This window comes from Mytilus californianus, unplaced genomic scaffold (assembly GCF_021869535.1).
Source record: "Mytilus californianus isolate M0D057914Y unplaced genomic scaffold, xbMytCali1.0.p SCAF_4, whole genome shotgun sequence".
In the NCBI taxonomy this organism is placed as follows: domain Eukaryota; kingdom Metazoa; phylum Mollusca; class Bivalvia; order Mytilida; family Mytilidae; genus Mytilus; species Mytilus californianus.
This window is the reverse complement of record NW_026262690.1, coordinates 63,658,867-63,686,846: the sequence shown is the minus strand read 5'-3', so window position 1 is coordinate 63,686,846 and position 27,980 is coordinate 63,658,867. Positions and strand designations below refer to the sequence as shown.

The 27,980-nt window shown below is 32.2% G+C and overlaps 1 protein-coding gene across 1 annotated transcript; it reads left to right on the top strand.

Moving 5' to 3' along the window:
- The first annotated feature begins 1 nt into the window (after position 1).
- Positions 2-26,953, top strand: LOC127738293 (39S ribosomal protein L4, mitochondrial-like). The gene is made up of 9 exons (XM_052249486.1): positions 2-115; positions 8,305-8,377; positions 8,759-8,936; positions 9,817-9,868; positions 14,646-14,763; positions 17,159-17,316; positions 18,128-18,186; positions 24,245-24,318; positions 26,794-26,953. The coding sequence occupies exons 1-9, from the start codon at positions 38-40 to the stop codon at positions 26,928-26,930; spliced, it is 927 nt and encodes a 308-aa protein (XP_052105446.1). The 5' UTR covers positions 2-37; the 3' UTR covers positions 26,931-26,953.
- Positions 26,954-27,980: the final 1,027 nt, after the last annotated feature.

Below are 27,980 nucleotides of genomic sequence, written 5' to 3'. Positions count from 1 at the left end.
ACATTGGTACCAGGAGAAAAATCACATTGGACGAAAAATGTTTTGTCCAAAACATATATTTTGTAGACTAAATAGCCAAAATTTGAAGAATTTGTTTACATTTGTTGCAGCACGTGTAAGATAAAGATATCTTTTACTTTACATAACGCAAGTCCATAATGTAGATTCTCAGAGGCGGATTTAGAAGAAAAGGGGGGTTGGGGCTAGGGCCGTAGGGGCCCCGAGACCCCCCTAATGACAAGTTATTGTCAGTATGGAGCTACTTTTATGTTTGATGCATATACTTTTTAATAGTCCCAACTCCTGGCACTGTGCAGTTTTGGGTCCCCTCCACCCCCCTCCCACACACCCCTTTAATGTTAAGTCTTAAGATACCAAACCGCTATTATTATTAAACTCAACAACAATAACATTTTGAATCTTCATTGTTTTAGTCATACCAAGCTAAATACATGCTAACAACAAGTAGAATTTACATCAAAGCTAGTTAAAAAAACAATCACGATTTTCAAACACATAACAATAACACCAAGTTTAGCTGTGTAAACACCATTCATGTATTAACAATTTAACAGTAATCATACTTAATTAACAAATGATAATTAATCATGTTAACCTTCAAATCAATTTAAAACAATATTTTTCCCAAATTTTAATTTATGAAAGTAAAAGCATTTTGATATAAACATCTAATAATTCATCAGGTTTTTGAATAAAACAAGCATTCTGAGAGTATTGCATGGCAATACATAGTCCCCTACCAGGTAAAAATTCATTTTACTGGAACAAAATGCTAACTTGTTCTATAACTTGTCATGGTGTAAACAAAAAGTAAATATCATGTCAATATCTTCAAGCATGACTAAAAACAGTGTGGAAAACTGATTATATGAGTTAAAAAAGACATTAGATATGATTAATAGTTCTCTAAAATTAGATATGATGTAATACAGTGTATATTTTCAAATTATAATCAAATATAATTAATAGTTCCAAATATTTTTTTCTTTCATTTGTCACAAACTTAGATTTGTAACTTATCTATAAAATGTCAACAACTTTTATCTACACAGTGTAATGTATTGAAATACATGTATATACATTAATAAAAATAGATTATTATCTAATTAAAAGATTTCTCTTCATTATAACTTTTTTATATATATATATATAGCATTCAGAATATCAGTTTATACTAAATAACAAACAAATCTGCCAAAAAATTCTTCAAATAATTTAACAAAGAATGTCTTTTAAAAAATGAGTTATCTCCCTTTGTACAGAAATATGGTTTAGCATAGTACTCTAACATTAGATATGGTCCAGAGTTATGGTCCATAACTCTGGACTTCATCATCAGACCGGAACAAAATTCGAACTTGATCTATAACTTGTCATGATAAAACTATATACCAAATATCAAATCAATATCTTTAAGAATGAAGAAAAAAAGTGTGGAAAGCTGATTTGCCGGAATGACAGATGGACAGACGGACAGTGTGCAAACCTAAAGTCCCCTTCGACTTCATCGGTAGGGGACTAAAAAAAGGTGTGATTGTGTAGGGTGCGGATGGACCCAGGGGCGAATATGTAGGGTACTAATGAAACCCAATACCATCTGATTGCATACAAGTGTATAGTAGTGGTCGACATTCAAACCCCACGTACAACTCCCCTCATTTATTTAATGTCCAGTTACTTTACATTGTACTCCCGTCAGATTACTTCTGGTGATCGGAGCATGAGTCACAAAGATAAGTGTTTGCCACAAAAGATACTTCCATTACACTAGTGTAAATTCAACTATGTTGATTGTATATATGAAAACCAAACTTTAAATAAAGATGACTTACTTTTTATACAAGTGTAAATTCAACGTTATCATGTTTATATGTACATGTAACAGTGGCCTTCTTTTAATTTAAAGTTCAGTTCGGTCTTGCTATTCAGCAACAACAAGAATTTTGGAGACAAGAAGAAATTATTAGCAACAAGAAGACACATCTAGCGACAAGAAAGTTTATATACTATTAAAACATAAAGTTATATAAAAAGTTAATTACTTACAGTTTATTATTTGTTGTTTTATAAAGTTATATTTAGTAGCACTAGTCTTTTAATGAATTTATAGTAACAAAAAATGTTATTACATTAGTCGTGTTAGATCACAGTCACTTGAATTTCTATCCATGAAATGTCCATAAATGATTAAAAAAAATAAAATAAATATCGTATATAGTACATTTGTTTTACATGCACAGGTATAAAAATAGCGGTTTTTATCCAACGCAATCATAGGTTTGAACGTTGTTTTCAATTTAGACTTGTTTATATTTTTTCGTTTGGGCTTGTATTATATTTTCCTTCGGGTTTATATGATCCGTTCATCTTATTTTGACTCTTTAAAATTCAAGAGTCTATCCTAAATTGAGGTAAATTATATGGCCTTCCGAATACCGTTTCGATCCCTAACATCACTGAAGAGACATTAATTGTCGAAATCCAGATATGGTGTACAAATTTTTGCATCTCATGCTTGCGGTATACCATCTTCTCCGCAATTTTATTGTTTTCTGTTTGGTATTAAATTAATAATTAAGATCCATGTTACATCTCGTGATCAATTTATTTGGCAATCGTCAATGGCAGTCAGCAGGGTTTAAGAACATCAGTTGTTCAACCTGTTAGTCAAATGCGATTTGTTAAAATATATTTTTCACTTTTTTGGTCTTTTGGAAAATGTTGTTTGTGCTGTATTTAGACCCCTCTACCAAGAAATTTGTTTTACATGCACACGTATAAAAATTGTGGTTTTTATCCAACGCAATCATAGGTTTGAACGTTGTTTTCAATTTAGACTTGTTTTTAGTACATGTATATACATGTACATGTATTATATACGATACTTAATTAGTCCCCTACCGACGAAGTCGAAGGGGACTTTAGGTTTGCACTCCGTCTGTCTGTCTGTCCATCTGTCAGTCCAGCAGATAAGTTTTCCAGACTTTTTTTCTTCATGCTTGAAGATATTTATTTGGTATTTGGTTTATTGATTTATCATGACAAGTTACAGGTCAAGTTCAATTTTCACGATTTTAGCTTTTCTCTTTGTTCAGTTAAAGCCCTTTCCCTAGAATAAAATTTTTGATGAGATACTTATTAATTAGTAGATTTCTGTTCAAAGGGAAATAACTCATTTTTTAAAAGACTTGTAAAAGACAAAATGACATTTTGGAATTGTTTCCTTTTCTTTGGTAAATTGTTTGAAGAATTTAATGGTAGGTTTGTTTGTCATTCTTGAAGATATTGATTTGATAATTAGTACCGGGTATATAGTTTTATCATGACAAGTTACAGATCAAGATGGAATTTTGTTCCAGTCTGATAATTTTGTGCAGAGTTATGGTCTTTGGACATAAAAAATTCACTTAAATAATCAGTTTTCAACAGTTTTTTTCGTCATGCTTGAAGATTTTGACTTGATATTTTTCTGTAGTTTATTTTTTTTAATCATTTAATCATCGTCGGCGGCGGCGCCCTCAAATATTCACTCTGTGGTTAAAGTTTTTGAAATTTTAATAACCTTCGTAAACTATCCTGGATTTCTACCAAACTTGGACAGAAGTTTGTTTATGATCATAAGATAGTATCCAGAAGTAAATTTTGTAAAAAAAAAAATCCTGTTTATCCGTATTTTACTTATAAATGGACTTAGTTTTTCTGCCAATAAACATTACATACACTCTGTGGTTAAAGTTTTAAAAATTTTAATAACTTTCTTAAACTATCCTGGATTTGTACCAAACTTGGACAGAAGCTTCTTACAATCAAAAGATAGTATCTAGAGGAAAATTTTTGATAATTTTTTCCCCATTTTTGTTGAGCCTGCGACTAACAGCAGAAGTAGGCGAGTCACTGGATTCTGCAGAACCCTTACAAATTTTTAGTGCAAGAGGAACTTATGCTCCTCTTTTATTGTCATAAGTGTTTTTAATCTACTACTATATTGTTTAAATGAGTATGTATGTGCTTAAATTCACTTAAAACTCATTTGAATGCCTGTTTTGAGGTGTTCAGTTTATAAAATAAAGAATTTCAAAATTCAGGTCAACACCTCTCATGGGGGATATCCCTCATAAATCGGGTTAGTTGGCAGGTCTGCTTTCATAAATCGACCATGGCTGACTCTAAAAAAAATCTTGATTCAATGACTTACACATGTAAACAATACGCTGTAACTGTAAATATATTATCTTAAGTTAAATATATCATTGATAATAAAAAGAAAACTCTTTTCTTGAACAAATGTTAATTTTCTTCTTTCAGTATAATGAAAAAATACATGTTTATATTTAAAAAAAATTACACACTTTAATGTATGTTTCTATATCTATTTATTTGAAATAATATCTTGAAATTTTTTTAAGCTAAATTGGTTTTCTTGTCGCTAATTTAGTCTTCTAATTGCTAAATTATTATGTTACGAAGTTTCCGTCTGTCATATGTCCATTGTCCTTGACCTCATTTTCATGGTTCAGTGACTGCTGAAAAAAAAATTACAGTTTTTTTGTTTAGTGAAATACTCACTTATTATGAGTAATAGGATAACTATATTTGGTATATGGGTTCCTTGCTACGTCGTCATGTCCGTCAGATAGGGTTCACCTGACCTTGCCCTTATTCCATGGATCAGTGACCCAAGGTTAAAGTAAGATGTTCAAGTCTGTATCTCAGATACTGTAACTCACACAGTAAGCAATAGGTCAACTATATTTGGTGTATGGAATGATAGTAAGGGGTACATGTCCTACTGACAAATTTCATCTGGTCTTGATCTCAGTTTCATGGTTCATTGAACAATGTTTAGTTTTATGTGGTTTGGTCTATTTCTCAGATACTATAAGCAATAGGGCAGTAAGGGCACTATATTTGGTGTATGGAATGATTGTCAGGTGTACATGTCTGTCTGCCAGGTTTCATCTGACCTCAACCTCATTTTCATGGTTCATTGGTCAATGTTAAGTTTATATGATACTTGTAGTAAAACCTTCATATTACAGATTTTCAACATAAATTCAATGATAAGTAAAACAGGCGAGACATTTCAGCGTGTGCACTCTTGTTTTTTAATATGCCTAATAACTATTCATAAGTTATTGGGATTTTTTATTTAGTGTTTTGGGGTTTGGGTGACTGGATAAATCTATGGACCTTAAAATAAAAATCAATTAGCTGAAAGACAAAAAGTAACAATCTTAGACTAAAGAATACTCACAGTTACTGAAAGGTGGTTAAAAAATCGATAATATCTTCAACTTAAAATATAAATCATGTTTTTCCATACTAAAGTACATGTATCAATCAGTACACATCCAACTAGAGACATCATAAACAGTCTTTTTTTTGTGGGGGGGATTGTTTTACATTTTGTCATTTATGGGCCCTTTTTTAGCTTACTATCTGGCATGGGTCTTGCTCATTGTTTAAGGCGGTACAGTGACCTATACTTGCTTAAATTTAGATAGTTGTCTCAATGGCAATCATACCACATCGTTTTTATTTTAAGGCGATTTGAGTTTACATACTTTCAGCTTGATATACATTTTCTTTTACACTTCAGTATGTTGAAAATTTTAAGAAAATACATGGAAGGGTTCACTGCAATTTGAACATATTTACCAAAAAATTCATTCAAACATTTATTTCATTTATTTATATAGATAAACATGATTAAAACATACTCATACAGGTTTTTCAACAATACAGAATGGATATTGCACCAGACTTCAAGGCATCCAATTCTGAACTGTCAACTCCTTGGTTTGGAAGATTGGGCTATTTGAAGTATCACTTTGACATTTTTTAAATGAAAGTTCACTTTTGCATATCTGTTTAAAAATGCAATCTTAAACTTTGCATGCAATACAAAGAAACATAGTCAAATGTTTTTGTGTTCAATATTTCAAATTTTATAAAAAAATTGTGAGATATGTTTTTCACAGTAATCATGGTAAATGCAAGAAAAATATTGCAAAAACTATATACAGCTATAGTTTAGTTCTTAACTACATGTATGTCTGCACGTTTAATAATAACTAATCAAAGAATTAAAATAATGAAAACTATTCAATGAGTGACTGATGGACACTGATCAACATATTGATTTATCGAATGGCTGTAGCGTATGAGTTAATTATCAGTGTTGTTTGGTCATGAGTAACTATATTTTATAGGTCATGTTTGTTTGAATTTTTTAGTCAGTTGTGTCCCAATTATTGTCACATTAACCTATTATGTCTCTAAAACCAGGTTAAAACCACTATTTTCTTTGGAAAATGCTTGTACCAAGTCAGGAATATGGCAGTTGTTTTCACTTGATTCATAGTGTTTGATTATTTAGCTCACCTGGCCCAAAGGGCCAAGTGAGCTTTTCTCATCACTTGGCGTCCGGCATCCGTCGTCGTCCATGTCGTCATCGTCGTCGTCAGTCGTCGTAAACTTTTACAAAAATCTTCTCCTCTGAAACTACTTGGATAAATTAAACCAAACTTGGCCACAATCATCAATGGGGTATCTAGTTTAAAAAATGTGTCCCGTGACCAGGCCAACCAACCAAGATGGCCGCCATGGCTAAAAATAGAACATAGGGGTAAAATGTAGATTTTGGCTTATATCTCTGAAACCAAAGCATTTAGAGCAAATCTGACATGGGGGTAAAATTGTTTATCAGGTCAATTTCTATCTGCCCTGAAATTTTCAGATGAATCAGACGATCTTTTGTTGGGTTGCTGCCCCTGAATTGGTAATTAAGTCTCCCAAACGAAGTTTGGGAAGACTTATTGTTTTTGCTCAGTTTTTATTATTATTATTATTCTTCTTCTTCTTCTTCTTCTTCTTCTTCTTCTTCTTCCTCTTCCGCCGCTTTTAAATTTGAACTTGTCCGCACCCGTTCTCCAAAACCGCTTGTCAGACTAACTTAGGATTTCACAATATGTTAGACTAACATGTCTAGTGGTGCAATCAGGGTTTTGTTTGTGCAATGGGGTTTATAAAGGGGTACTTTGAGGGGCAAAAAGAAAGGAGGGTTTTACTATAGAACCCTATGGGATTTTATTTTTAAAAATTTTCAAATGATTATAAATTGAAAACCGTTTGTCATAGACACAATCTTTTTAATTGAAAATGAATTTTAAAGGGCACTAGCTGTCAAATTCATGTTCACCGATTTGACTCAAATTCTCATATTTGATTTATAACAATGTAAAACATTTATCCAAACTATTAAAAGTCTAAAATAAACAATTTACAGGGCATGGGCTCGATAATATGTAGCTTCGTTTCGTGTGTATTTTAGTCTAGACACCATCTAATTAATTATCGAGTTGACCTCCGAAGTCGTCCGATGACCATATAAGCGATGTGAACATAAATATAGATATAAATAGATTAAGCGAACTCGTGCAATGGGATTTTTCTATGTCTTTTTAATTTCGTATTAAAGATTAAAAATATATGTTTATCATTGTTTTTACCTGTATAAGAATGATTTTTGTGGATCGAATCAGTCAATCAAATGATTTACTTTTGTTTAATTTTCAATGTTGACATTCTTTTCCTTTAAATAACTTTACACGAACAATTCATGCATTATCCACCTCTAGCTATGGGGTTAAATTGAAGTTCACATGAATACGGATTCAATGAGGTCAAATTATTCACTTGCAAGTGAATAATTCGTCATCAATGTTTCTTAGCTTATTTTGACAAAATTGAACCATACTGGCTGCTAAAAGCGAATAATTATTTCACTATTTCACTTTCATTAATGATTGAACAAAAAAAATCCTATTTCAGATTTTTTATATATCTGATAGCTAGTGCCTCTTTAAAATTCTGCTAACTTATTGAATTTGCAAATGGTCACATCCAGGTATAGGGAGTATGAACACTGAGCTTCACCATAGGAAAAGAAAATTTTCTAAACATGCATAAAACACTATTCTAAAATCAAATAAACACCAGTGATATTTCACTCCTTCAGTTGTTTTTCATGATTTTGAACAATATTTTCATATTTTATTTTCTATGCTTCTTCATGACAATAATAATAGTTTGCAAATGGGCATTGATTGAAATTTTGAAGGAGCATATCATTATGTAGAATAGTAGACTAAAGTAGTAGATAGTAAAAGATCAATGTTTACCGCAGTTCTAGAAATTAGATGAACATATAAAAATGACTACACGTAGCCTGTATGCAGCACAAGATTCAAACTACTGATAATTTTAGCTTTTTTTTTACAGAATGTGACAACAACAAGAATTTTAAAGGCAGAAGACAAAACAGATGTTACAGGAGAATTAGAAACAGCATCAGGTTATATGTCTGTTTGATAGATATGTGTATTTTACAATAGCTTTTAAACATGTCTGGTGTACTAAATTATAAGCCTTATGTCATTTTTGACTTTTAAATGACATCTCAGGGAATAAGCTTTAAAATTTCACTCCACTGACAAAATGTGAAAATTTTGGATTGACCATATGGGAATATTCTTTTAAAAAGTTAGGGGCCCAGCCAATTTTCCAGTAGCATTGGCTACTGGGCCCCTTGTTAATCTTATTCCCTGCATCTTGTTGTCAGTTTTTTGTAGTCTTCATCTTTAAAAGTTATTCATCGAGGGAAACCAAAAAATCCCAATTATATCAACTTTATGTTTGCTACACAATAATTCTATGTATACAGTTTTTATGATAGATCCACATCTTTATGTACCAGATAGACCACCATTGCCAATTGTTACATCTAGACAACTAGAATATCCATCTGAGCATCTTCCGTCCAAACAAGCCTGGTTAGATACAATGGCAACACTGGAAGAAGAAAAGTTAGGCATTGTAGATCTACATCCAAAAATATTTGGCACCTATCCAAGGTATCCATGTTAAAAAGATTTTCCAAAGCTATACATAATGCTTTTGCCTTAGTAAGTCAAAAGTGATTTTAAACTGAAACTAGATATTCCAAAACAGTAATATTTAGTTTCTGAAAGGTATTTAAGAGAAATCTGTAAAAAAATTTCATGATAAGAAACTAGACTTCAAGTTTCAAATGTGCTACATTTTTTTCGTTATAAAGAAGAATTTGCCAACATCCCACAGTTTTATCATTAACCAGGCATTATACCTATATTTTCAGTGTATCCAAATTTCTTTACAAGATCAGGGATTATTTTTTACATACATATATAATACTAATCACTTTGTTAATGTACAAAAATAATCATTTAAAGAAGTGACATGGGGAGGGAGGTAAAAGTAAGTTATCTCCTGAATATATATATAAATAAGAAGATGTGGTATGAGTGCCAATGAGACAACTTTCCATCCTAGTCACAATGTATAAAAAGTTAACATGGTTAACAATTATAGGGTAAAGTACGGCCTTCAGCTTGGAGCCTTGACTCACACCTGTACAGCAAGCTATAATGGGCTACAAAATGACTAGTGTAAAACAATTCAAACAGGAAAACCAATGGTCTAATCTATATAAAAAACTAGAAACGAGAAACACCTATGAACCACACCAACAAACGACAACCACTGAACAACAGGCTTCTGACTTAGGACAGGTGCATAAAAATTTGTATGCTTAAAGAAAGTATTTTGTAACTTCCACAGTAAATTAAACTTTGATATAAAGTCATACACAATACATTATTAAATTATTATGTTCATCTGATTCAGTTCAGTTTTCAAGGTAAACTTAAGTTACTCATGAAGTCAAACACGATATACCCTTGTATGTATTTACAGAATTGATATACTTCATAACAATGTAGACTGGCAAAGAAAGTATAGATTTATAGTAAGTTTAGTCTAGTCTAGTAATAGGTATGTACATAACAAACAGATTATTGTTAATGTCAGACACTGAAAAAATTAGGGGTCAAATCCTATATGAAGGTATAAATGACATTCAGCTGGTATTGGTAACTCTTTTGGTATGTCAAATACATTGTACATAAATAGGAAGATATTGTGAGGGTCATACATAAAAAACATCACTATATATATATGGAGTGTTTTTTTATCGAGCCTGAGACTTTTGTCACAAAAGCAAGCCATAGCGATCCTACATTCCCTTGTCGGCAGCGTTCACAAATATTCACTCTGTGGCAGGGCTTCCAAAACGGTCATATATTCCGGACTTGACCGAAACTTTCATAAAAAGACCGGCTGCTCTCAGCCTCAAACGGTCAAATAGAATTGGTGTGCCACATTTTGTTATTCAAGGCATTTTCATGAAACGGTCATTTCAATCTTTGGACATGTCCGTTTGGGCATTTTAGTTTATAATTGTGGCAATCTATTTCACAAAGATATTTCGGTCATAATTGGGTTTAATAAAACAGAAGCAGCATATTTCAGATACTTTGAAGTGTCTCAGTTAGTCTAATCCTCTGGGTACATAAATGTACGGCTTGGTCTTTAGCTTGTGTACATCAATAAAAAGTAGAAAAAACACGTTTTCTTTTATTTAAATAACAACAAGCTGTCAAACAATTATCCCTTCAATAAGTTATATTGAAGCCATAAATCATTCACTGATTACAGGTTTGTTACCTTTGATGAGGTGTCCTTAGCTTGTCTTTATCAATAGAATTAATGATGCATTACAATGTACATAAAGGTAATCAGGTAAACGAGGTCAAACATGTAAGCGTGTACGGAACAACATCCTATTTAATTACGCTTTATAGATATTATTTTAAATGAGCATTCAGTTTAAAAGTATCCTGATATTTAAAAGTTATTCTTCAAATAAGGATATTTATAAATGATTAAGTATGATATATATTATTTTATTTAAGCACTGTACATCGTGTTAAATACTGGGGTACTCTCAAGGGGAAAATTTACTAAAATATATAGGAAAAACACCGAGAATAGCTTCGCTTGGGTATACCAAGCTGAGTTGTCCAATAAATAAGGGGGCGTTCTTTATTCTTGTTTTCATATTAAAAACTGTTTTTATAATTAAAATTATAAAGATTAATATCCAATCATGACAATCTCCGACTGTTATAAAGACTTTGTCTCAAATTGAACTTTACAAATCTGCCATCATGGGCAAACGTAAACGTGACGATTCCGATCAAAATTCGAAGTCTGCTAAAAATGCTAGAAGCTTTATTCATAAATGGTTACAACTGTTTTTATGGTTAAGATCGATAGTATGCTAAATGCCATGTTTTGTGACATTTGTCAAAAACATAGACTTAAAAATAACTTTGTAAAGCCTGGTTCGACAAATTTTCGAAAGTCAGCCGTTGTAGAGCATGCTAATAGCAATGACCACATTCAAGCTCTTAAATTAGAGACAGCTTCCAAAAGTAATCCAATTGTATCAGTATTTGAGAAAGTTCATGAAAAGACTGACAACGCAATGTGCACCTTGTTCCGTAATGCTTACTTTATTGCTAAAGTTAAATGGTGCCGTGATCACTTCTAAATTATATCAAGAGAACAATGCCTGCTCCGAATTTATTCAGACAATTTCCGATGTTATAGAGAAAGAGGCGATGTCCGACGTAAAGTTAAGTCCCGCCGTGGGAATTATGATCGACTAAGGTGTAGTCTAGGTATTGACGCTTTAGATCAACTTATGAGGATAAGCTTAGTAGGTGTAGATGTTAAAGACTTTGACCCTGTTCCTGCTATCCGCAAATGGCAATCCGTTCGTAACCGTCACTCTAATCTTGTGCTGTGATCTGTGCTTCTTTTCAATGTGCTCATTGTAATATTTATTGCGTGTGTTTGTCAACATTGTGCTCTTCTGATATTTTATTGTTGTTATATGCTTACATAAAATATCATGTTGTTATTCATTAAATTATTTATCAACTGAGTATGTTTTTATTTATTCCTTATTTTCTAAATCAGGTTGGGAAATTGTACAAAGAAAAATGTTATCACTGTTCAGTAGATTTTACACGGTTTAAAACAATATCCTTCATTGGGCCTCCTCAATGTTATCTATAAATACCGCATCAGTTGTAAAAGTCACGTGGTCAGGTAATCAATACACAAAAAGAAAAGTATCACGTGTATTGATGATCAAGTTGTACTGCAATTAAAGCCAACATCAACAGTTTCAAATAAGATGGCCTTAATATAAAAAGTGTTAAGTACTCACAGAGAGAAGATAGATTATATAAACAGAAACAAAAACATGAGAACAGTCAGGTACTGAAGCTGATTGATGCAATGATGGTTACTGTATTACGATACACAGAAAAATGACACAATACGGAGGATAATATTTTATTTATTTTTAGAATGAAGAAAACAAAACAGATATAAATAATTTTATTGCATATAACACTACTAATTATTTAGACATATATCAATTTATGCATCCTCTCAGTTACATTTAAGTATCCAGCTGATCATTGACCGTTAAAAATATTTCTTTGAAAAATGTCCGGCTGTCGTCAGGAAATTTTGGAAGCCCTGCTCTGTGGTTAAAGTTTTTGAAATTTTAATAACTTTTGTAAACTATCCTGGATTTCTACCAAACTTGGACAGAAGCTTGTTTATGATCATAAGATAGTATCCAGAAGTAAATTTGTTAAAAAAAAATCCTGTTTATCCGTATTTTACTTATAAATGGACTTTCTGCCAGTTAACATTACATTCACTCTGTGGTTAAATTTTTAAAAATTTTAATAACTTTCTTAAACTATGCTGGATTTTTACCAAACTTGGACAGAAGCTTGTTTATGATCAAAAGCTAGTATCTAGAAGGAAATTTTGTAAAAATTTATTTCCTGTTTTTCCGTATATTACTTATGAATGGACTTAGTTTTTCTTCCAGTTAACATTACATACAGTGTGCAGTTAAAGTTTTTAAAACAATTATTAGATTCATAAACCATCCTGGATTTTTACCAAACTTGGATAGAAGCTTCTTACAATGAAAAGATAGTACCTAGAGGAAATTTTTTAATAATTTTTTCCCCTTTTTTGTTGAGCTGCGGCTAACAGCAAAAGGAGGCGAGACACTGGGTTTCATGGAACCCTTACAAATTTTTTTTTTAACTCTGGCCACATGTCTCTTCCCAAATTTGTATGTTTGGGTCTCCTTCTGACAAGTTATGGAAGTACCGGTAACAACAGGACAGTGTATGATAAGGACATTATTTGAAAAAAAAATTCTCTGAAATATGTAATGTTAACTTCATAAAATTTCCATGTATGTCTATATCATATTTATGAAGAAAAAAAACCAGGTACTTCAGGAGCCATGACATTACAAAATTTATCAGTTTGAGGTCATTGAAAAGCATTTATCAGCATTTTCATTTAAAGATACATGTATATAAATATTTGTAGATTAATGTGTATCATTTGGAGGAAATTGAATAATTTGAATTTGAGTCTGTAATTTTGTTGTGATGAACACTGCAAATTCTACACAGTGTTGTCACTTAAATACCATAGGACCAACAAATATGGCTATCCTTTTTCCCCTGTTTGTTTTGTTTGAGAGTGGGCCTTTGTTTTGGGAAAATGTACACAACAGGGGATTAAACCAAAGAATTGAAGAGGGTTTGCTCGATTCTAAATTACTGATACTTTGATGCAGATATAAATACCATCAGAGACTTATTTTCATAATGAAGCCTGCATGAAGTATATGGTAAAACATTCTCTTTATTTAGAACCACTGAATTTAATGGCACCGAATTTGGTCATAAATTTTTTTCAAGGTTAAGACAACAATAGTTTTTTAGCTATCATACCTTAATTGATTTAGGCATTCAGCAATAGGCTTAAATCTACAGTGTTTAAAATAAAAACAATTTTTCAGCATGTTACTTGTTAGACATGACTATGACTACCCAATGATTGTTATGTCATTTAGCAAATGTGCTTGTGAATATAGTAATGACCATCACCTTCCACAGGTTAATTAATTGCCTCAAGGATGTACTTAGGTCAGATTTTGTCAAATGTTCAGACTCCTTGTGTTTTTTCCAATGCTAAATATAAGGTAAGTGTCCAAGTCAGCCTTTTCCTGCCATTTTAAAAAAATTAAATATCTCAAAAAGGAGTTCCATAAACTATCAATATTTTTAGCTTATTTTGTTCCTTAACTCATGCTCTTGTGACTTAAAGTATCAATTTTAAATTCTAGATTTTTTTAATTTCACCTTATTACATTCTAAAGCAGGCCAGCATCCAAGTCTCTTTGGTTAACAATTTTTTTCAACTTAAAAAGAACATTAATTTACAACAATAAAAATAATAGATCATATTACATTTGGCTTTTTATCTTTTTTTTTTAAGGGGTAGGGGTTAGTCTTCAATAACTTTGATAGACAACTGCCAATATCAAAACACAGTTAAGACTAGTTGCTAATGACGTCAACAGAAACCAAAAGTTCTGCGATCAACCTCAATGAAAAAAAAAAAATGACAACAACCTGTAATGAAGTTTCTGACTTCGGGAGTGGAAAATTAACATGTACATTTTCTTCACATTATTCAAACCATACAAATATTTCAAAGGATAAAGAAGTTATTAATATCTTAAAAATACTCATCTGAATAGATACCTTGTTTCCATTTCTCTTAAGGATTATTCATTTGCAAGAAGCAGAGCAGAAATGCCTGGTGGTGGTAAAAAGCCACATCCACAGAAGAAGACTGGTAGAGCAAGGCAGGGTAGTATACGGTCACCAATATATTTTAGAGGTAAGTTAGCTATTTTCAATTTTCTCAAAACGCATAAAATCAGACAGTCATATCTTTGAATACATTTGTATATATAAATCTAATATTTTTCTTAATAAGATTTTTTTGCATGTACATTTAGCAGAAGGCAAAAAATAGGTGCTTAATTGGTGATGTCAACCTTTTTATAACCAACAGCACCATGGGATGTGAAAAGCACGGTTTCCCAAATATTATAGCACCACATTCAATATGCATTCTATTGTAAGAATAACAATCATTGTATTCAAGGGTCTGGAAACGATCACATTTGCCAGACATGACCTAAACTGAAAGGTCATTGACCAAAATGGTAGATTGGGGTCCAAAATTTTTATTCAACTTTTTTTATAGAAATAATTTCTGTCATTTCATTGAGATTGAGTTTCTTAATCGCCATATTGCACTTATTTTTGTTTTGAAATGTTTTTCCTGTAATAAAGGCTGCCACTACAGTATCGTATGATAATCCTGAGAGCTATCCTAATAACCATATTATTGGCTCCAGGAGATATTGGCTAATGATTGCTAATCACTTTTTACCTGAGTTCTTCACACCTTAGGGAGCTACCATTTAATTTTTATGGGGGGGCTAGGATGAAATTTGAAAAAAAAAGGCAGGACAGGAGTTTTGAGTAAAAAAAAGGCAGGATGAGACACTTGCAAAAAAAAAAAGTCAGGATGACAATTTAGGTAAAAAAAGTCAGGATAAACTTTAAAAAAAAAGGCAGGACCGAATAGAGTGAAAAATAAAAAGGCAGGACAGAGATTACAACTAAAAAAAAAAGCAGGACAAAATTTTTCATCCTAGCCCCCCCCCCCCCCCCCCCCCCATAAAAATCAAATGGTAGCTCCCTTACAGAACTATTAAATATTATAAAGAAATTCTATTCCTTGACAAAATATTATCACTTCATTATCTAATAACTTTAAAGCAAAGACAATTGCCAATTCTGATCCAAAATTATGTAGAAATAGGTAATTTTCACAAGTCAAATGTGTGCTTTACTTATACTAGACTATGTAATACGCATGCATGAAATTGTCTTTACCAGATGAAAATTTAACGATGGAGGAACTTTCACCATGACAAAACCCTGCGTCAACAGCGTGGCATGATTGATAGTATTTCATTCCTCCATTTCGATGTAAGGAATGATGAACAGACTTCTTATTATATTTATTTCATTATAAATAACCAATATTTTCATTAATTGTCATTTGTAACAATTCCAATGCCAAGCCTGCATGGCTCCCTCTTATTGAATACTGACCACAAGCTGTCCTTAAGGTTCCAGAGTTGTTTTCTTGCTATTTTTGTAATTGTTTAGGGCACTGTCAAATTATTCAGAAGTCATGAACCGGTATCGACGATTTGCAGCATCAACAACAAGAAGTTTCGTCCCATTTTTAAAACGTTGAAGAAAGATTTGGAGGGCAAACTGTTACAACTTAAAAGGTTTTAATGACTTTAAATTGCAAATTTCATAGTAATATATATACTATGCAACATGCATCTTTCGATTCTGAATGTAAACCGAATGTATCAATTTCATTGTAAACTACGAAATGAATTTGGAATTATGATACAAAATTATTTCAGATTAATCAAGTTGCAGTTAGTATTCATGTATTTACTTTAAACTTGTAAAGTGATTCAATATTATCGATAATTGCTGTACCCTTGTTATTTGGCATGAAATTTTGTTCTGTTTTACGTCTTATTTTGTACCTGTTTAAAAAGGGGGATGCTGATTGCGTAAGTCAATATGAAACTTGTTAAACTTTTTTCTTTGTAACTGGATTTAAAATTTATTTTTTAATCTAAATTTTCATTAGCATTTGCTGAGACGTAATTAGATTAATAATGCAATCAATCGTCTATCATGATAAAGTGATCTCCTGTCAGGTGTCGATTTACCTGTACAAGGGATTAGCGATCTTGAGCTGAATATCCCTCAGGGCTTCAAAATTTTAATCCAGGACCCTTTGAATTATAATACAATAAGCCTAAGGGTTATGCAATTACATGCAATTGATTGTAATTGCTAACAAAAATGGCGGCAGCTGGCGAAAAAGAAAACAAATTTTGACAATGGGAATCATTTGATGATGGCGGAAGATAATTTACCGGTGGCGGGGATCCTGAATCACTCTTAAATTAGATTTGACTTGAAACTTCCCGTTTTTATTTCATCTTCAAAATCAAAAGTAGCATTAGCGTTTACTTAGAAATTAACCGTTTTTAAGTCTTTAAAATCATTTCAATTTCAAACTTTTTTGATGAAAGTAAGCTGCCTTAAAATTTCACTAAGTAATGATACAGGAACCATGAAAAAAGCAACATAATATGACTAACAGAATAATTCAATTTTAGGTGGAAAAGCACTTGGTCCTCGTGGTCCAAAATCTTTTTTCTATATGTTACCAAAGGTAAAAAGAGTCCATGGACTGTGTTGTGCATTATCTGCTAAGTATGCTCAGAACAAGCTGATTATAGTTGATTCCTTGGAAATACCAAAGGCAGATCAACAGGTAGGTTTTGTGTGAAAATACTAGATTGACAGAGAGATGAAAGTAAAATATTTTTTGAGATACATGAACATTTCTGAGTCTTCATATATTCAAATGTTTCTATTATATGTCATTTTATGTTTGTACATTTTAGGATTTTGTAAATAAATATTTTTTGTGGATAGTATGTGATGGTATTAGATTGAATTTTAAAGGTTTGTTTAAATGAGGTATTTACTGAAAACAGTATTATAAAGCTTATTTTCAAAATACTAACAGATTTTTTTTCCTAGTTACTAAATTTTTATGTCTTGCACTAATGAATTATGTCCCTTGCAAAAAAAGTTTGATAGTGCATTGTTCCATTTCTTTTCTGCAATTGTTTCAAAAAGGGAGAAAACAAATAACCCTGAACCAGTTCCAATATTATGTAGAAGTAAAAATATACATAGTTCTCATTGATTTTTCGTCATAGAAATAGACTAAGAGACCATTGATTTAAAATTGCATACAAAATATTAATGGTCTATCAACCAAATTATCGAGAAATGTTTGAATATACGTAAATTCTACAAAACGTACGGGTCCATCTGGCATTATCATTTATGCATTCTGTACAAAATGAAAAGACAATTTATTATAAATACCAATGAGACTGGATACTTGTTTTACCCAAAGACTAAAAGAATTTTAAAAAAAATAGTTTTAAAGACTGGTATTTCCATTTTTCAAGTGCATGTGATCTGGGAATGTAGTAATTTTTATTTAATGAAATATTTCAGGCAAGTAAGTAAATTGTAGATATTTAACATGTGTGTGATTTATATTTCAGTTTTTAGAAGACTTGATAGATGTGAGATTTTGGGGCTTCTCTGTGCTCTTTGTTGATGAGTGAGTTTAGTTTACAAGTAATAGAATCAAATTATATGGAATATGTGATCTGCATCAGATAAAAATCAACTTTATGCAAGTGCACACATACATGTACATGTACAGGGGCGTAGCTACCTTCTTAATGAAGTGGAATCACAAACTAAAGGGTGAGGGGTCTGGGGGCCGCCTAAGACCCTCCAGTAGGTCCAGGGCAAAGCCCTGGTAGGGGGCCAGGGGGGAAAAGCACCCTGGAAGCTCCGCATATATAGCGTTTCAAAACAATCACAACCAAAATATAACTTGGACATTTTTGTTGTGGTTTTTTGGTCAACTATTTGTTTCACTTCGAGTCGAATGAAGACTTAACATTGTCGCTTGCCTTTTTTGTACGTGAAAGCTTTTAAAATCACGGAGATTTGTTCCATATGCTAGTATTTGTATTGAGCAAAGTAGATTTAAAAAAACAAACAATAAACATAAACACAATACTATATGTGGAGTTTCTATTAGCAAAAAATCATGGATACCAAATACTTGGTGGACACATTCTCATATATTTTGCTTATCATATGTATTTAGATGTTTAAAAATTTTGTGGGTAAACTCTACAAGAGAGAGATGGGAATTTCAAATTTTACGTAGTTAGGAATATTCGAAGTTGAAATTAATGAACTTTTTCAGAGGAAATGGTACTTTGATCACGATCTTTTTCATGATCTGTGTTTTTAATTAGCCAGCTAATTAACAAATGCATATGCATTCGACCAGTTGTATGGCAATATCTAGATGTTAACAGTGAAGATACGTGTAATAAAAGTTTGGTGTATCTTTCGAACAAGAATCAGCAGTTTAGTGTCCTACTCGGACAGACAGTTCAACGGTATGGTGGTGGTACCAACAACTATGTAGCTGGTATTTTCTAAACAATGCCCGTAATATAAAAAGTTCCTCTAAGTTTACACCAGTTGTATGTATTTATCGTACACATACATGTCTTACAGGATTAAAAATTCCACTGCATGTGTATTCCTCTTGCTTTTATTCTTTGTTTATTTTTTAAAATGCATACATAGAAAGACCAATTCCTATATGTTAACTTTGTCCCTCAATCTCTCTCTCTCTCTGTTTTTTTTTTTTTTTTTTTTTTTTTTGTGAAAACGACGTGGATGCACGTGCTCCCGTGCCTCCGGGTAGCTACGCCCCTGATGTATAAGACTATGATTGATTTTGGAACATTTAGATATAAAATAAAAGATGATTTTTTTGGGGGTTTTTTTTAGGGTTCTTACAACAACTCAATTTTCAAACAGCAACAGACATTCCATAGAGATTTTTTAACCTCAAATAGGTTAACAGATGTATTGATATTCATTTGCATGTGGTCGATTTTTTTCTGACGTAGCTCATGTACTGGATATATTTTGCAGTGATGTACTTTTTGACTTATAACTAAATGCAGTTAAATTATCATGGGTTAAACTTTTCTATTGATTTGTTAACACTTTCAAAAAAAAATAACATGTTTTTGTGAAGAATATTCCAGATGCTTAGTGTTGACACATTTCCAAAATAAAACAATGTCTTGAAATTATTTTGGATCTGTATTGTAAGGGATGTTCCATTCAAACATGCATGGTACGCAGGTACACCCTTAATGAAACAATAAAACATACATATTACAAGCAGGGCTTCCAAAATTTCCTGACGACAGCCGGACATTTTTCAAAGAAATATTTTTAACGGTCAATGATCAGCTGGATACTTAAATGTAACTGAGAGGATGCATAAATTGATATATGTCTAAATAATTAGTAGTGTTATATGCAATAAAATTATTTATATCTGTTTTGTTTTCTTCATTCTAAAAATAAATAAAATATTATCCTCCGTATTGTGTCATTTTTCTGTGTATCGTAATATAGTAACCATCATTGCATCAATCAGCTTCAGTACCTGACTGTTCTCATGTTTTTGTTTCTGTTTATATAATCTATCTTCTCTCTGTGAGTACTTAACACTTTTTATATTAAGGCCATCTTATTTGAAACTGTTGATGTTGGCTTTAATTGCAGTACAACTTGATCATCAATACACGTGATACTTTTCTTTTTGTGTATTGATTACCTGACCACGTGACTTTTACAACTGATGCGGTATTTATAGATAACATTGAGGAGGCCCAATGAAGGATATTGTTTTAAACCGTGTAAAATCTACTGAACAGTGATAACATTTTTCTTTGTACAATTTCCCAACCTGATTTAGAAAATAAGGAATAAATAAAAACATACTCAGTTGATAAATAATTTAATGAATAACAACATGATATTTTATGTAAGCATATAACAACAATAAAATATCAGAAGAGCACAATGTTGACAAACACACGCAATAAATATTACAATGAGCACATTGAAAAGAAGCACAGATCACAGCACAAGATTAGAGTGACGGTTACGAACGGATTGCCATTTGCGGATAGCAGGAACAGGGTCAAAGTCTTTAACATCTACACCTACTAAGCTTATCCTCATAAGTTGATCTAAAGCGTCAATACCTAGACTACACCTTAGTCGATCATAATTCCCACGGCGGGACTTAACTTTACGTCGGACATCGCCTCTTTCTCTATAACATCGGAAATTGTCTGAATAAATTCGGAGCAGGCATTGTTCTCTTGATATAATTTAGAAGTGATCACGGCACCATTTAACTTTAGCAATAAAGTAAGCATTACGGAACAAGGTGCACATTGCGTTGTCAGTCTTTTCATGAACTTTCTCAAATACTGATACAATTGGATTACTTTTGGAAGCTGTCTCTAATTTAAGAGCTTGAATGTGGTCATTGCTATTAGCATGCTCTACAACGGCTGACTTTCGAAAATTTGTCGAACCAGGCTTTACAAAGTTATTTTTAAGTCTATGTTTTTGACAAATGTCACAAAACATGGCATTTAGCATACTATCGATCTTAACCATAAAAACAGTTGTAACCATTTATGAATAAAGCTTCTAGCATTTTTAGCAGACTTCGAATTTTGATCGGAATCGTCACGTTTACGTTTGCCCATGATGGCAGATTTGTAAAGTTCAATTTGAGACAAAGTCTTTATAACAGTCGGAGATTGTCATGATTGGATATTAATCTTTATAATTTTAATTATAAAAACAGTTTTTAATATGAAAACAAGAATAAAGAACGCCCCCTTATTTATTGGACAACTCAGCTTGGTATACCCAAGCGAAGCTATTCTCGGTGTTTTTCCTATATATTTTAGTAAATTTTCCCCTTGAGAGTACCCCAGTATTTAACACGATGTACAGTGCTTAAATAAAATAATATATATCATACTTAATCATTTATAAATATCCTTATTTGAAGAATAACTTTTAAATATCAGGATACTTTTAAACTGAATGCTCATTTAAAATAATATCTATAAAGCGTAATTAAATAGGATGTTGTTCCGTACACGCTTACATGTTTGACCTCGTTTACCTGATTACCTTTATGTACATTGTAATGCATCATTAATTCTATTGATAAAGACAAGCTAAGGACACCTCATCAAAGGTAACAAACCTGTAATCAGTGAATGATTTATGGCTTCAATATAACTTATTGAAGGGATAATTGTTTGACAGCTTGTTGTTATTTAAATAAAAGAAAACGTGTTTTTTCTACTTTTTATTGATGTACACAAGCTAAAGACCAAGCCGTACATTTATGTACCCAGAGGATTAGACTAACTGAGACACTTCAAAGTATCTGAAATATGCTGCTTCTGTTTTATTAAACCCAATTATGACCGAAATATCTTTGTGAAATAGATTGCCACAATTATAAACTAAAATGCCCAAACGGACATGTCCAAAGATTGAAATGACCGTTTCATGAAAATGCCTTGAATAACAAAATGTGGCACACCAATTCTATTTGACCGTTTGAGGCTGAGAGCAGCCGGTCTTTTTATGAAAGTTTCGGTCAAGTCCGGAATATATGACCGTTTTGGAAGCCCTGATTACAAGTGGTATTATAGCTAAGACAGGTCATTCTATTTTCTAAAACTTAATCAAAATGCATGTAAAATTATAATGTGTGCTATTATTTATGCAACTTTTGTGTGGTGTAATTTTATGTCATTATCACATTCACACAAGACTTAAGTACCTTATAGTAAGAAGGATTTCAGTTTGTAAACTACTCTCCAATCTGTAAATATCTAGAACAAGTGAATTGATTGATTGTAACTCTGTTTTTCAAAATTACATGAAAGATTTCATTTGAAACAGATTTGTAAATACTCTTCGTCAAGTCCTGTTTGTGTACCGGTATATGTTGTGTATATTTTTCGTGTTTGAATTACAATATTTTAACCCTTTCCCTTTCAGGCATTTTAGACCTTTACTTATCGAAAAGACACTATCAAAGTTCAATTGAATACTGCATTCGCACCAATGGTCATGCACATGCCATGTTGGGCTCATATGAAAGATAATTGATCAAATATTTCAGAAAATTACGTTTAAAGATAATTCGTCCTTTTTTGGTCACGTGGGATGTTTCGAAATGTCACGTGACTTTTGGAGAAAATGTGAAAAAATACGAAATCCTTGGGACAAAAGTCGTGTAGAGACATATTGTTGCGCTAATAGGGTAAGGTTTTGGTGGAAACACAATGCCCCAAGTCTGTTAAAGACATACAAGTTATCATATTGGTATTAAAAGAGGAAATGCGTGCTATATGCCTTGAAATCTCGATGTCCGTAACATTCAAAATAACTGATTTCAGACGCTCTTTTCGTCCAATTTCAAACTCGGACACTAGTTTTTTGTCTAAATCGATTTCAGTCAAGCAGTAACCTAAATTTTGTTTTTCTAAGGGAAAATTCATTTAATTACTAATGATAACTTGATGTGGCGTACCCTGGACCGAACCCGAGGAAGTAAATGGGGGCAAAAAGGGGGGGGGGGGCAATTTGGCACACACATTCTTTTAAAAACAAACATAAGTATTTCGTTGGTTTTTCTTTTTGAAATTGAAAGTAAAGTTAAGTTAAGTTACATTTAATATAGGAAATAATTTTTCAACCTCCGGCAGTGAGAATCGAACACGCGATCTTTCCGCCTTGGGTTTGTTCAGCATTCCCCTGCACCACTGGCATCGTTAGGAATATATTGAAATTTAAGTACTTAAGTCTACTACTCAAGACGTGAAAAAAAAAACATATGAAGATCCTCACCCAGCTTGTTTTCTATTAGAAATTATGTGTTCAGATAATATATTTTTGATGCCAAATGGCCAAATGCATGGTTTTTTGCGCAAATATAGCAGGAATCCAGTTCTTAATCTGTCTTGTTTCCATTGACATATACATTTTCCTTCATTTAAACAAAAGTGTTTTCAACTTTATCATACCCAAACACTTACGAAACCATGTTTTGTTACATCTATTTCAACTTTGCTAAAAAAATTCAGGACATTTCAGTGATTTTTATCTCTTTTACGATAAAATCTTTAAGAAAGGACTACGGATTTTTAGCGCATTTCAAGTTTGTGTTTGCGCTGGTACACTAGAAATTACATTTTTAACTAGTGTACAAGTTAGAACTATTATTTTAATACCATTCTTCAAAAACTCACTGCACAGTTATTGAAAAAAGTCATAATTCCCCCAAAAAGGATAGTTTTCTATGCACTTCTTTTTGAAAATATTCTTTAAAATTCGAAGAAAAAAAAAGGTGTTTACAGAATAAATACATGTCAGTAAGAGGCGAATTGACTATGAACTGATAATGATAGAAGTTTGATGCACATTCAATCATATTGCTGGTATCCTGAGGATTGATTTGAGCCCTTAACCATATCTGTACGTCAGCAAATGACGATGGAACAAGACTAAATGCCCAAAAAATATCTTAAAATTTGCTTCACCGGTAAGCTGTACCGGTGTGAAAGGGAAAGGGTTAATGCACAGTACATTATTTGTTGTCTTCAAAAAGTTACTGAAGGTATTGGTGGCTTTTTGACTGCTTGACAACAACAACAATAGTTCTTTTCTTTTTATTTCAGTTCTGATATAATGCCCAGAAATTTCTCTTTAGCAGTCAACCAGATACCTCATTTTAATGCTATGCCAGTATATGGTAAGTTCCTTCCTGTTAGGTTCACTTATACTATATATTCAGTACCAATTTATACTTTTAAAATGGAGAATGGAAATGGGGAATGTGTCAAAGAGACAACAACCCGACCATAGAGCAGACAACAGCTGAAGGCCACTAATGGGTGCCTAGATTGTGCTTACTTTTTTATGTACTATATGTGGTCATTGCTTTAATATTTTCTTCCCTTTAAATTCAGTTACTTTATGACTGTAGATACCGACTTTTCTGATTTGTGGATGAAGATCTTGTTATGTTCTTTAAAAAATATTATGTTGACCCGAAGTGACATCATCAGTAGCAAAGTACTTCTTCACCATGTTTACAAGACTCAGTAAAAATTTTGTGGTTTGATCTGTTTTTGTTATACTTTAAGAGCAGTATATCAACTATATTTAATGTATGGAAGAATTGGACAATGAAAATATCCTTTGGCAAGTTTCATCAGGCCTTGATAGCATTTTCATGTATCAGTGATAATATTTATTTTAATTGATACTGTAGATTCATTATTATTTGTTGGATACCACTTTTCGTGGATTTCAGTGTTTAAATATTCAGCGAATTACATATTTTCTATAGGAATATATGTAGATATTGTTAAAACAAGGAAAAAGTCACTGATGCATAATTAAGGGGGCTTCATTTTCCATGCAATGACATGCATTTATTGTCCCCCGCGTAACGCGTTGGGGGGGGGGGGCATGGAAATACTTTGAGTCTGTCCGTCTGTCCTTCCAGTCTTGTTAGCGCTCTTACGGGTACAATTCTTGCCAGATTTTTATAAAACTTATACTATAGGTTAATATCTGCAATATCTTGGACAAGTTCTATAATGGTTGACGATCGACTTTTTTAAGAGTTATGCCCCTTGGAAATAAAAAATATGTGCAACGCGGGGGGCATTGGAACTCATCAATACTTTTTCTTAAACACACTAATCATAAATCTAAACACTTGAACAATGTAAAGATCCAAAATTCATTGAAGCATGACTAAGAGGCAAATCATCTCACAAAACTGCTTAATCACAAAGTCGAAAAAGCGAGACTTAGACATGCAGTTTCCAGTGTCATTGGCGTCAATAATCTGTTAGTTTGTGATTAGGTCAGTTTATTTGGAACCACTAGTGGTAGGTCTATGATAAGTGATATGTACCATAGTTGTATGAGCATTGGCACATTTCATTTCCATGGAGATTATTTGGCCTTGCTCTCTCAATCATGGTCTATTGACTTATAAACTTGCTTAGTTTACATGTATTAGTTTGTGATTAGGTCAATTTAAGGGTAACCATTAATGATAAGTCAATGATATTTGCTATGCAGATGTATTAGCATTAGCACATCTCATTTCCATGGAGATTATTTGTCCCCCCTCAGTCATGGTTCATTGACTTTGAAACTTTTACATAGTTTACATGTTAAATTTGTATTTAGTTTAGTTTAAAGGGAACCACTCATGATAAGTCAGTCGTATTTGGTATGCAGTTTTATAACCATTGGCATTTCTCACTTCCATGTAGCTTACTTGGCCCTGCACTTTCAGTCATGGTTCATTGACTTTGAATGATTTTATTTGCCTTTTATAGTTGACTGTGGTATGGGCTCTGCTCATTGTTGAAGGCCGTACGGTGACCTATAGTTGTTAATTTCTGAGTCATTTGATCTCTCGTGGAGAATTGTCTCATGGCAATCATACCACATCTTCTTATTTTTATATATATAACCTAAAATCTTCTATTCACCAAATATTGTTGACCTATTGCTTGAAATATCTGAAAAAAACCATGAAAACTTATCATTGACCAATGAACCATGAAAATGAGGTCAAGGTCATTTTGTACGTTGACCTATAGTTGTTAATTTCTGTGTCATTTGGTCTCTTGTGGAGAGTTGTCTCATTGGCAATCATACCACATCTTCTTATTTTTAAACTGACAGCCTGATTTATGTACAAAATAATGAACAAAAACAAATTGATGAAGTTGATTTATGCATGTTAAAAAGTTTAGAAATGTTGCGACCTTGATTGTATTATGAACATTCTTATGAGAAAATCATTATAGAAATAGAAATTAATGAAGAATGGTCTTTAATTCTTAAAAAACTTTATGATCTTTTAAATTTAGGGAAAAAATGTTTCTAAGAATAGACAATTATTTTTATTTTACATTACTAATCTAAACTCTTATTGTCTCAAATGAAAATTAAGCCAATCCAGAATTTTATTTTTCATAAAGACAGTAAAGTCTTTTCATGTAAACTTATTCAGGTTTTAAAACAGCCATGGTAACTATTATCTTTCAAAGATGTAGAATTATTGTTTAGTTAATTATGATATTGTATGTCAAATCATTGTTGCATTTCTTTTCATATTCAGTATACTTTGTTTAAAATAACTTTAGAGTTCTATAATACATCATTGAAGCCGATTTAATTTTATTATTTTTTGTAGGTTTAAATGTGTACAGTATGTTGAAACATGAGACCCTGGTATTGACATTAGCTGCTGTGGAAAAAATAGAAAGCAAACTATTACAAATTTTATATAGTGCTCAAAAGGAAGATGTTAAATTTGAATATAATGAATAAATTACCATGTGTTTGTCATAGTATTTTTTGTTTCAGTTAATTTACTTCTTTATTTTAAACATTTTCAGTTCCCCTGTTTCTGTTTACTAATTGTTGTGTGAGGTACTTCCGTCACTTAGAATTTGTTGTCATTTTGAAAACTTTTTGTAATCTTTGGTACATTTAAGTTTCACTTTTAACCAGGTGAAATCATAAGTCAAATACTTTAACAGAGAGAGATTCAATATATTTATTTTAGTCTCACCTGCAACGAAAGTCACAAAATGGGAGACATAGAGATAACTATCTGGCGGTGTAAACTTTTTGTATAAAGCTTTATATTTCAGAAGATATATGACCTGGATGCTTCATACCTTGTATGCAGATACCTCAGTTTCCTGCTGTCACATGTCCATTGTCCTTGACCTCATTTTCATGGTTCAGCAACTGCTCAGAAATAATGTAGAGTTTTGTCAGGTGAAATACTCACTATGAGTAATACGATAACTATATTTGGTATATGGGATCCTTGCAATGTCTTCATGTCCTTAAGACAGGATAACCTGACCTCAACCTCTTTTCATGGATCAGTGATCAAGGTGAAGTTTTTTTAGTCAAATCTGTATCTCAGATACTATGAGCAATAGGTCAACTATATTTGGTATATAGCATAATTGTAAGGTGTACATGTCCAAGTGGCTGATTTAAACTGACCTTAATCTCACTTTCATGGTTCATTGGTTAATGTTAAGTTTTATTGGTTTGGAACTATTTCTCATATACTATAAGAAATAGATCAGTAGTATTTGTTGTATGGAATGATTGTAAGGTGTACATGTCCCTCTGACATGATTCATCTGACCTTGACCTTTTTTATGGTTCATTGGACAATGTTAAGAGTTTCCATTTTGTTCTATATCACGGATACTGTAAGCAATAGAGCCACTTTATTTTGTGTATGGAATGATTGTCAGGTGTACATGTTTTTCTGGCAGGTTTCATCTGACCTTGACCCATTGGTCAATGTTAAGGTTTCATTGTTTTGTCCATTTATCAGATACTATAAGCAAC

What these genes read in the sequence shown, in the direction of transcription:
- LOC127738293 (XM_052249486.1), top strand. Translation starts at nt 38, where the DNA reads ATGTTTTGTCCAAAACATATATTTTGTAGACTAAATAGCCAAAATTTG. An exon ending in TTACATTTGTTGCAGCACGT is followed by an intron (nt 116 to 8,304) that starts GTAAGATAAAGA and finishes TTTTTTTTACAG; the next exon opens with AATGTGACAACAACAAGAAT. An exon ending in TCTGTGCTCTTTGTTGATGA is followed by an intron (nt 18,187 to 24,244) that starts GTGAGTTTAGTT and finishes TTTTTATTTCAG; the next exon opens with TTCTGATATAATGCCCAGAA.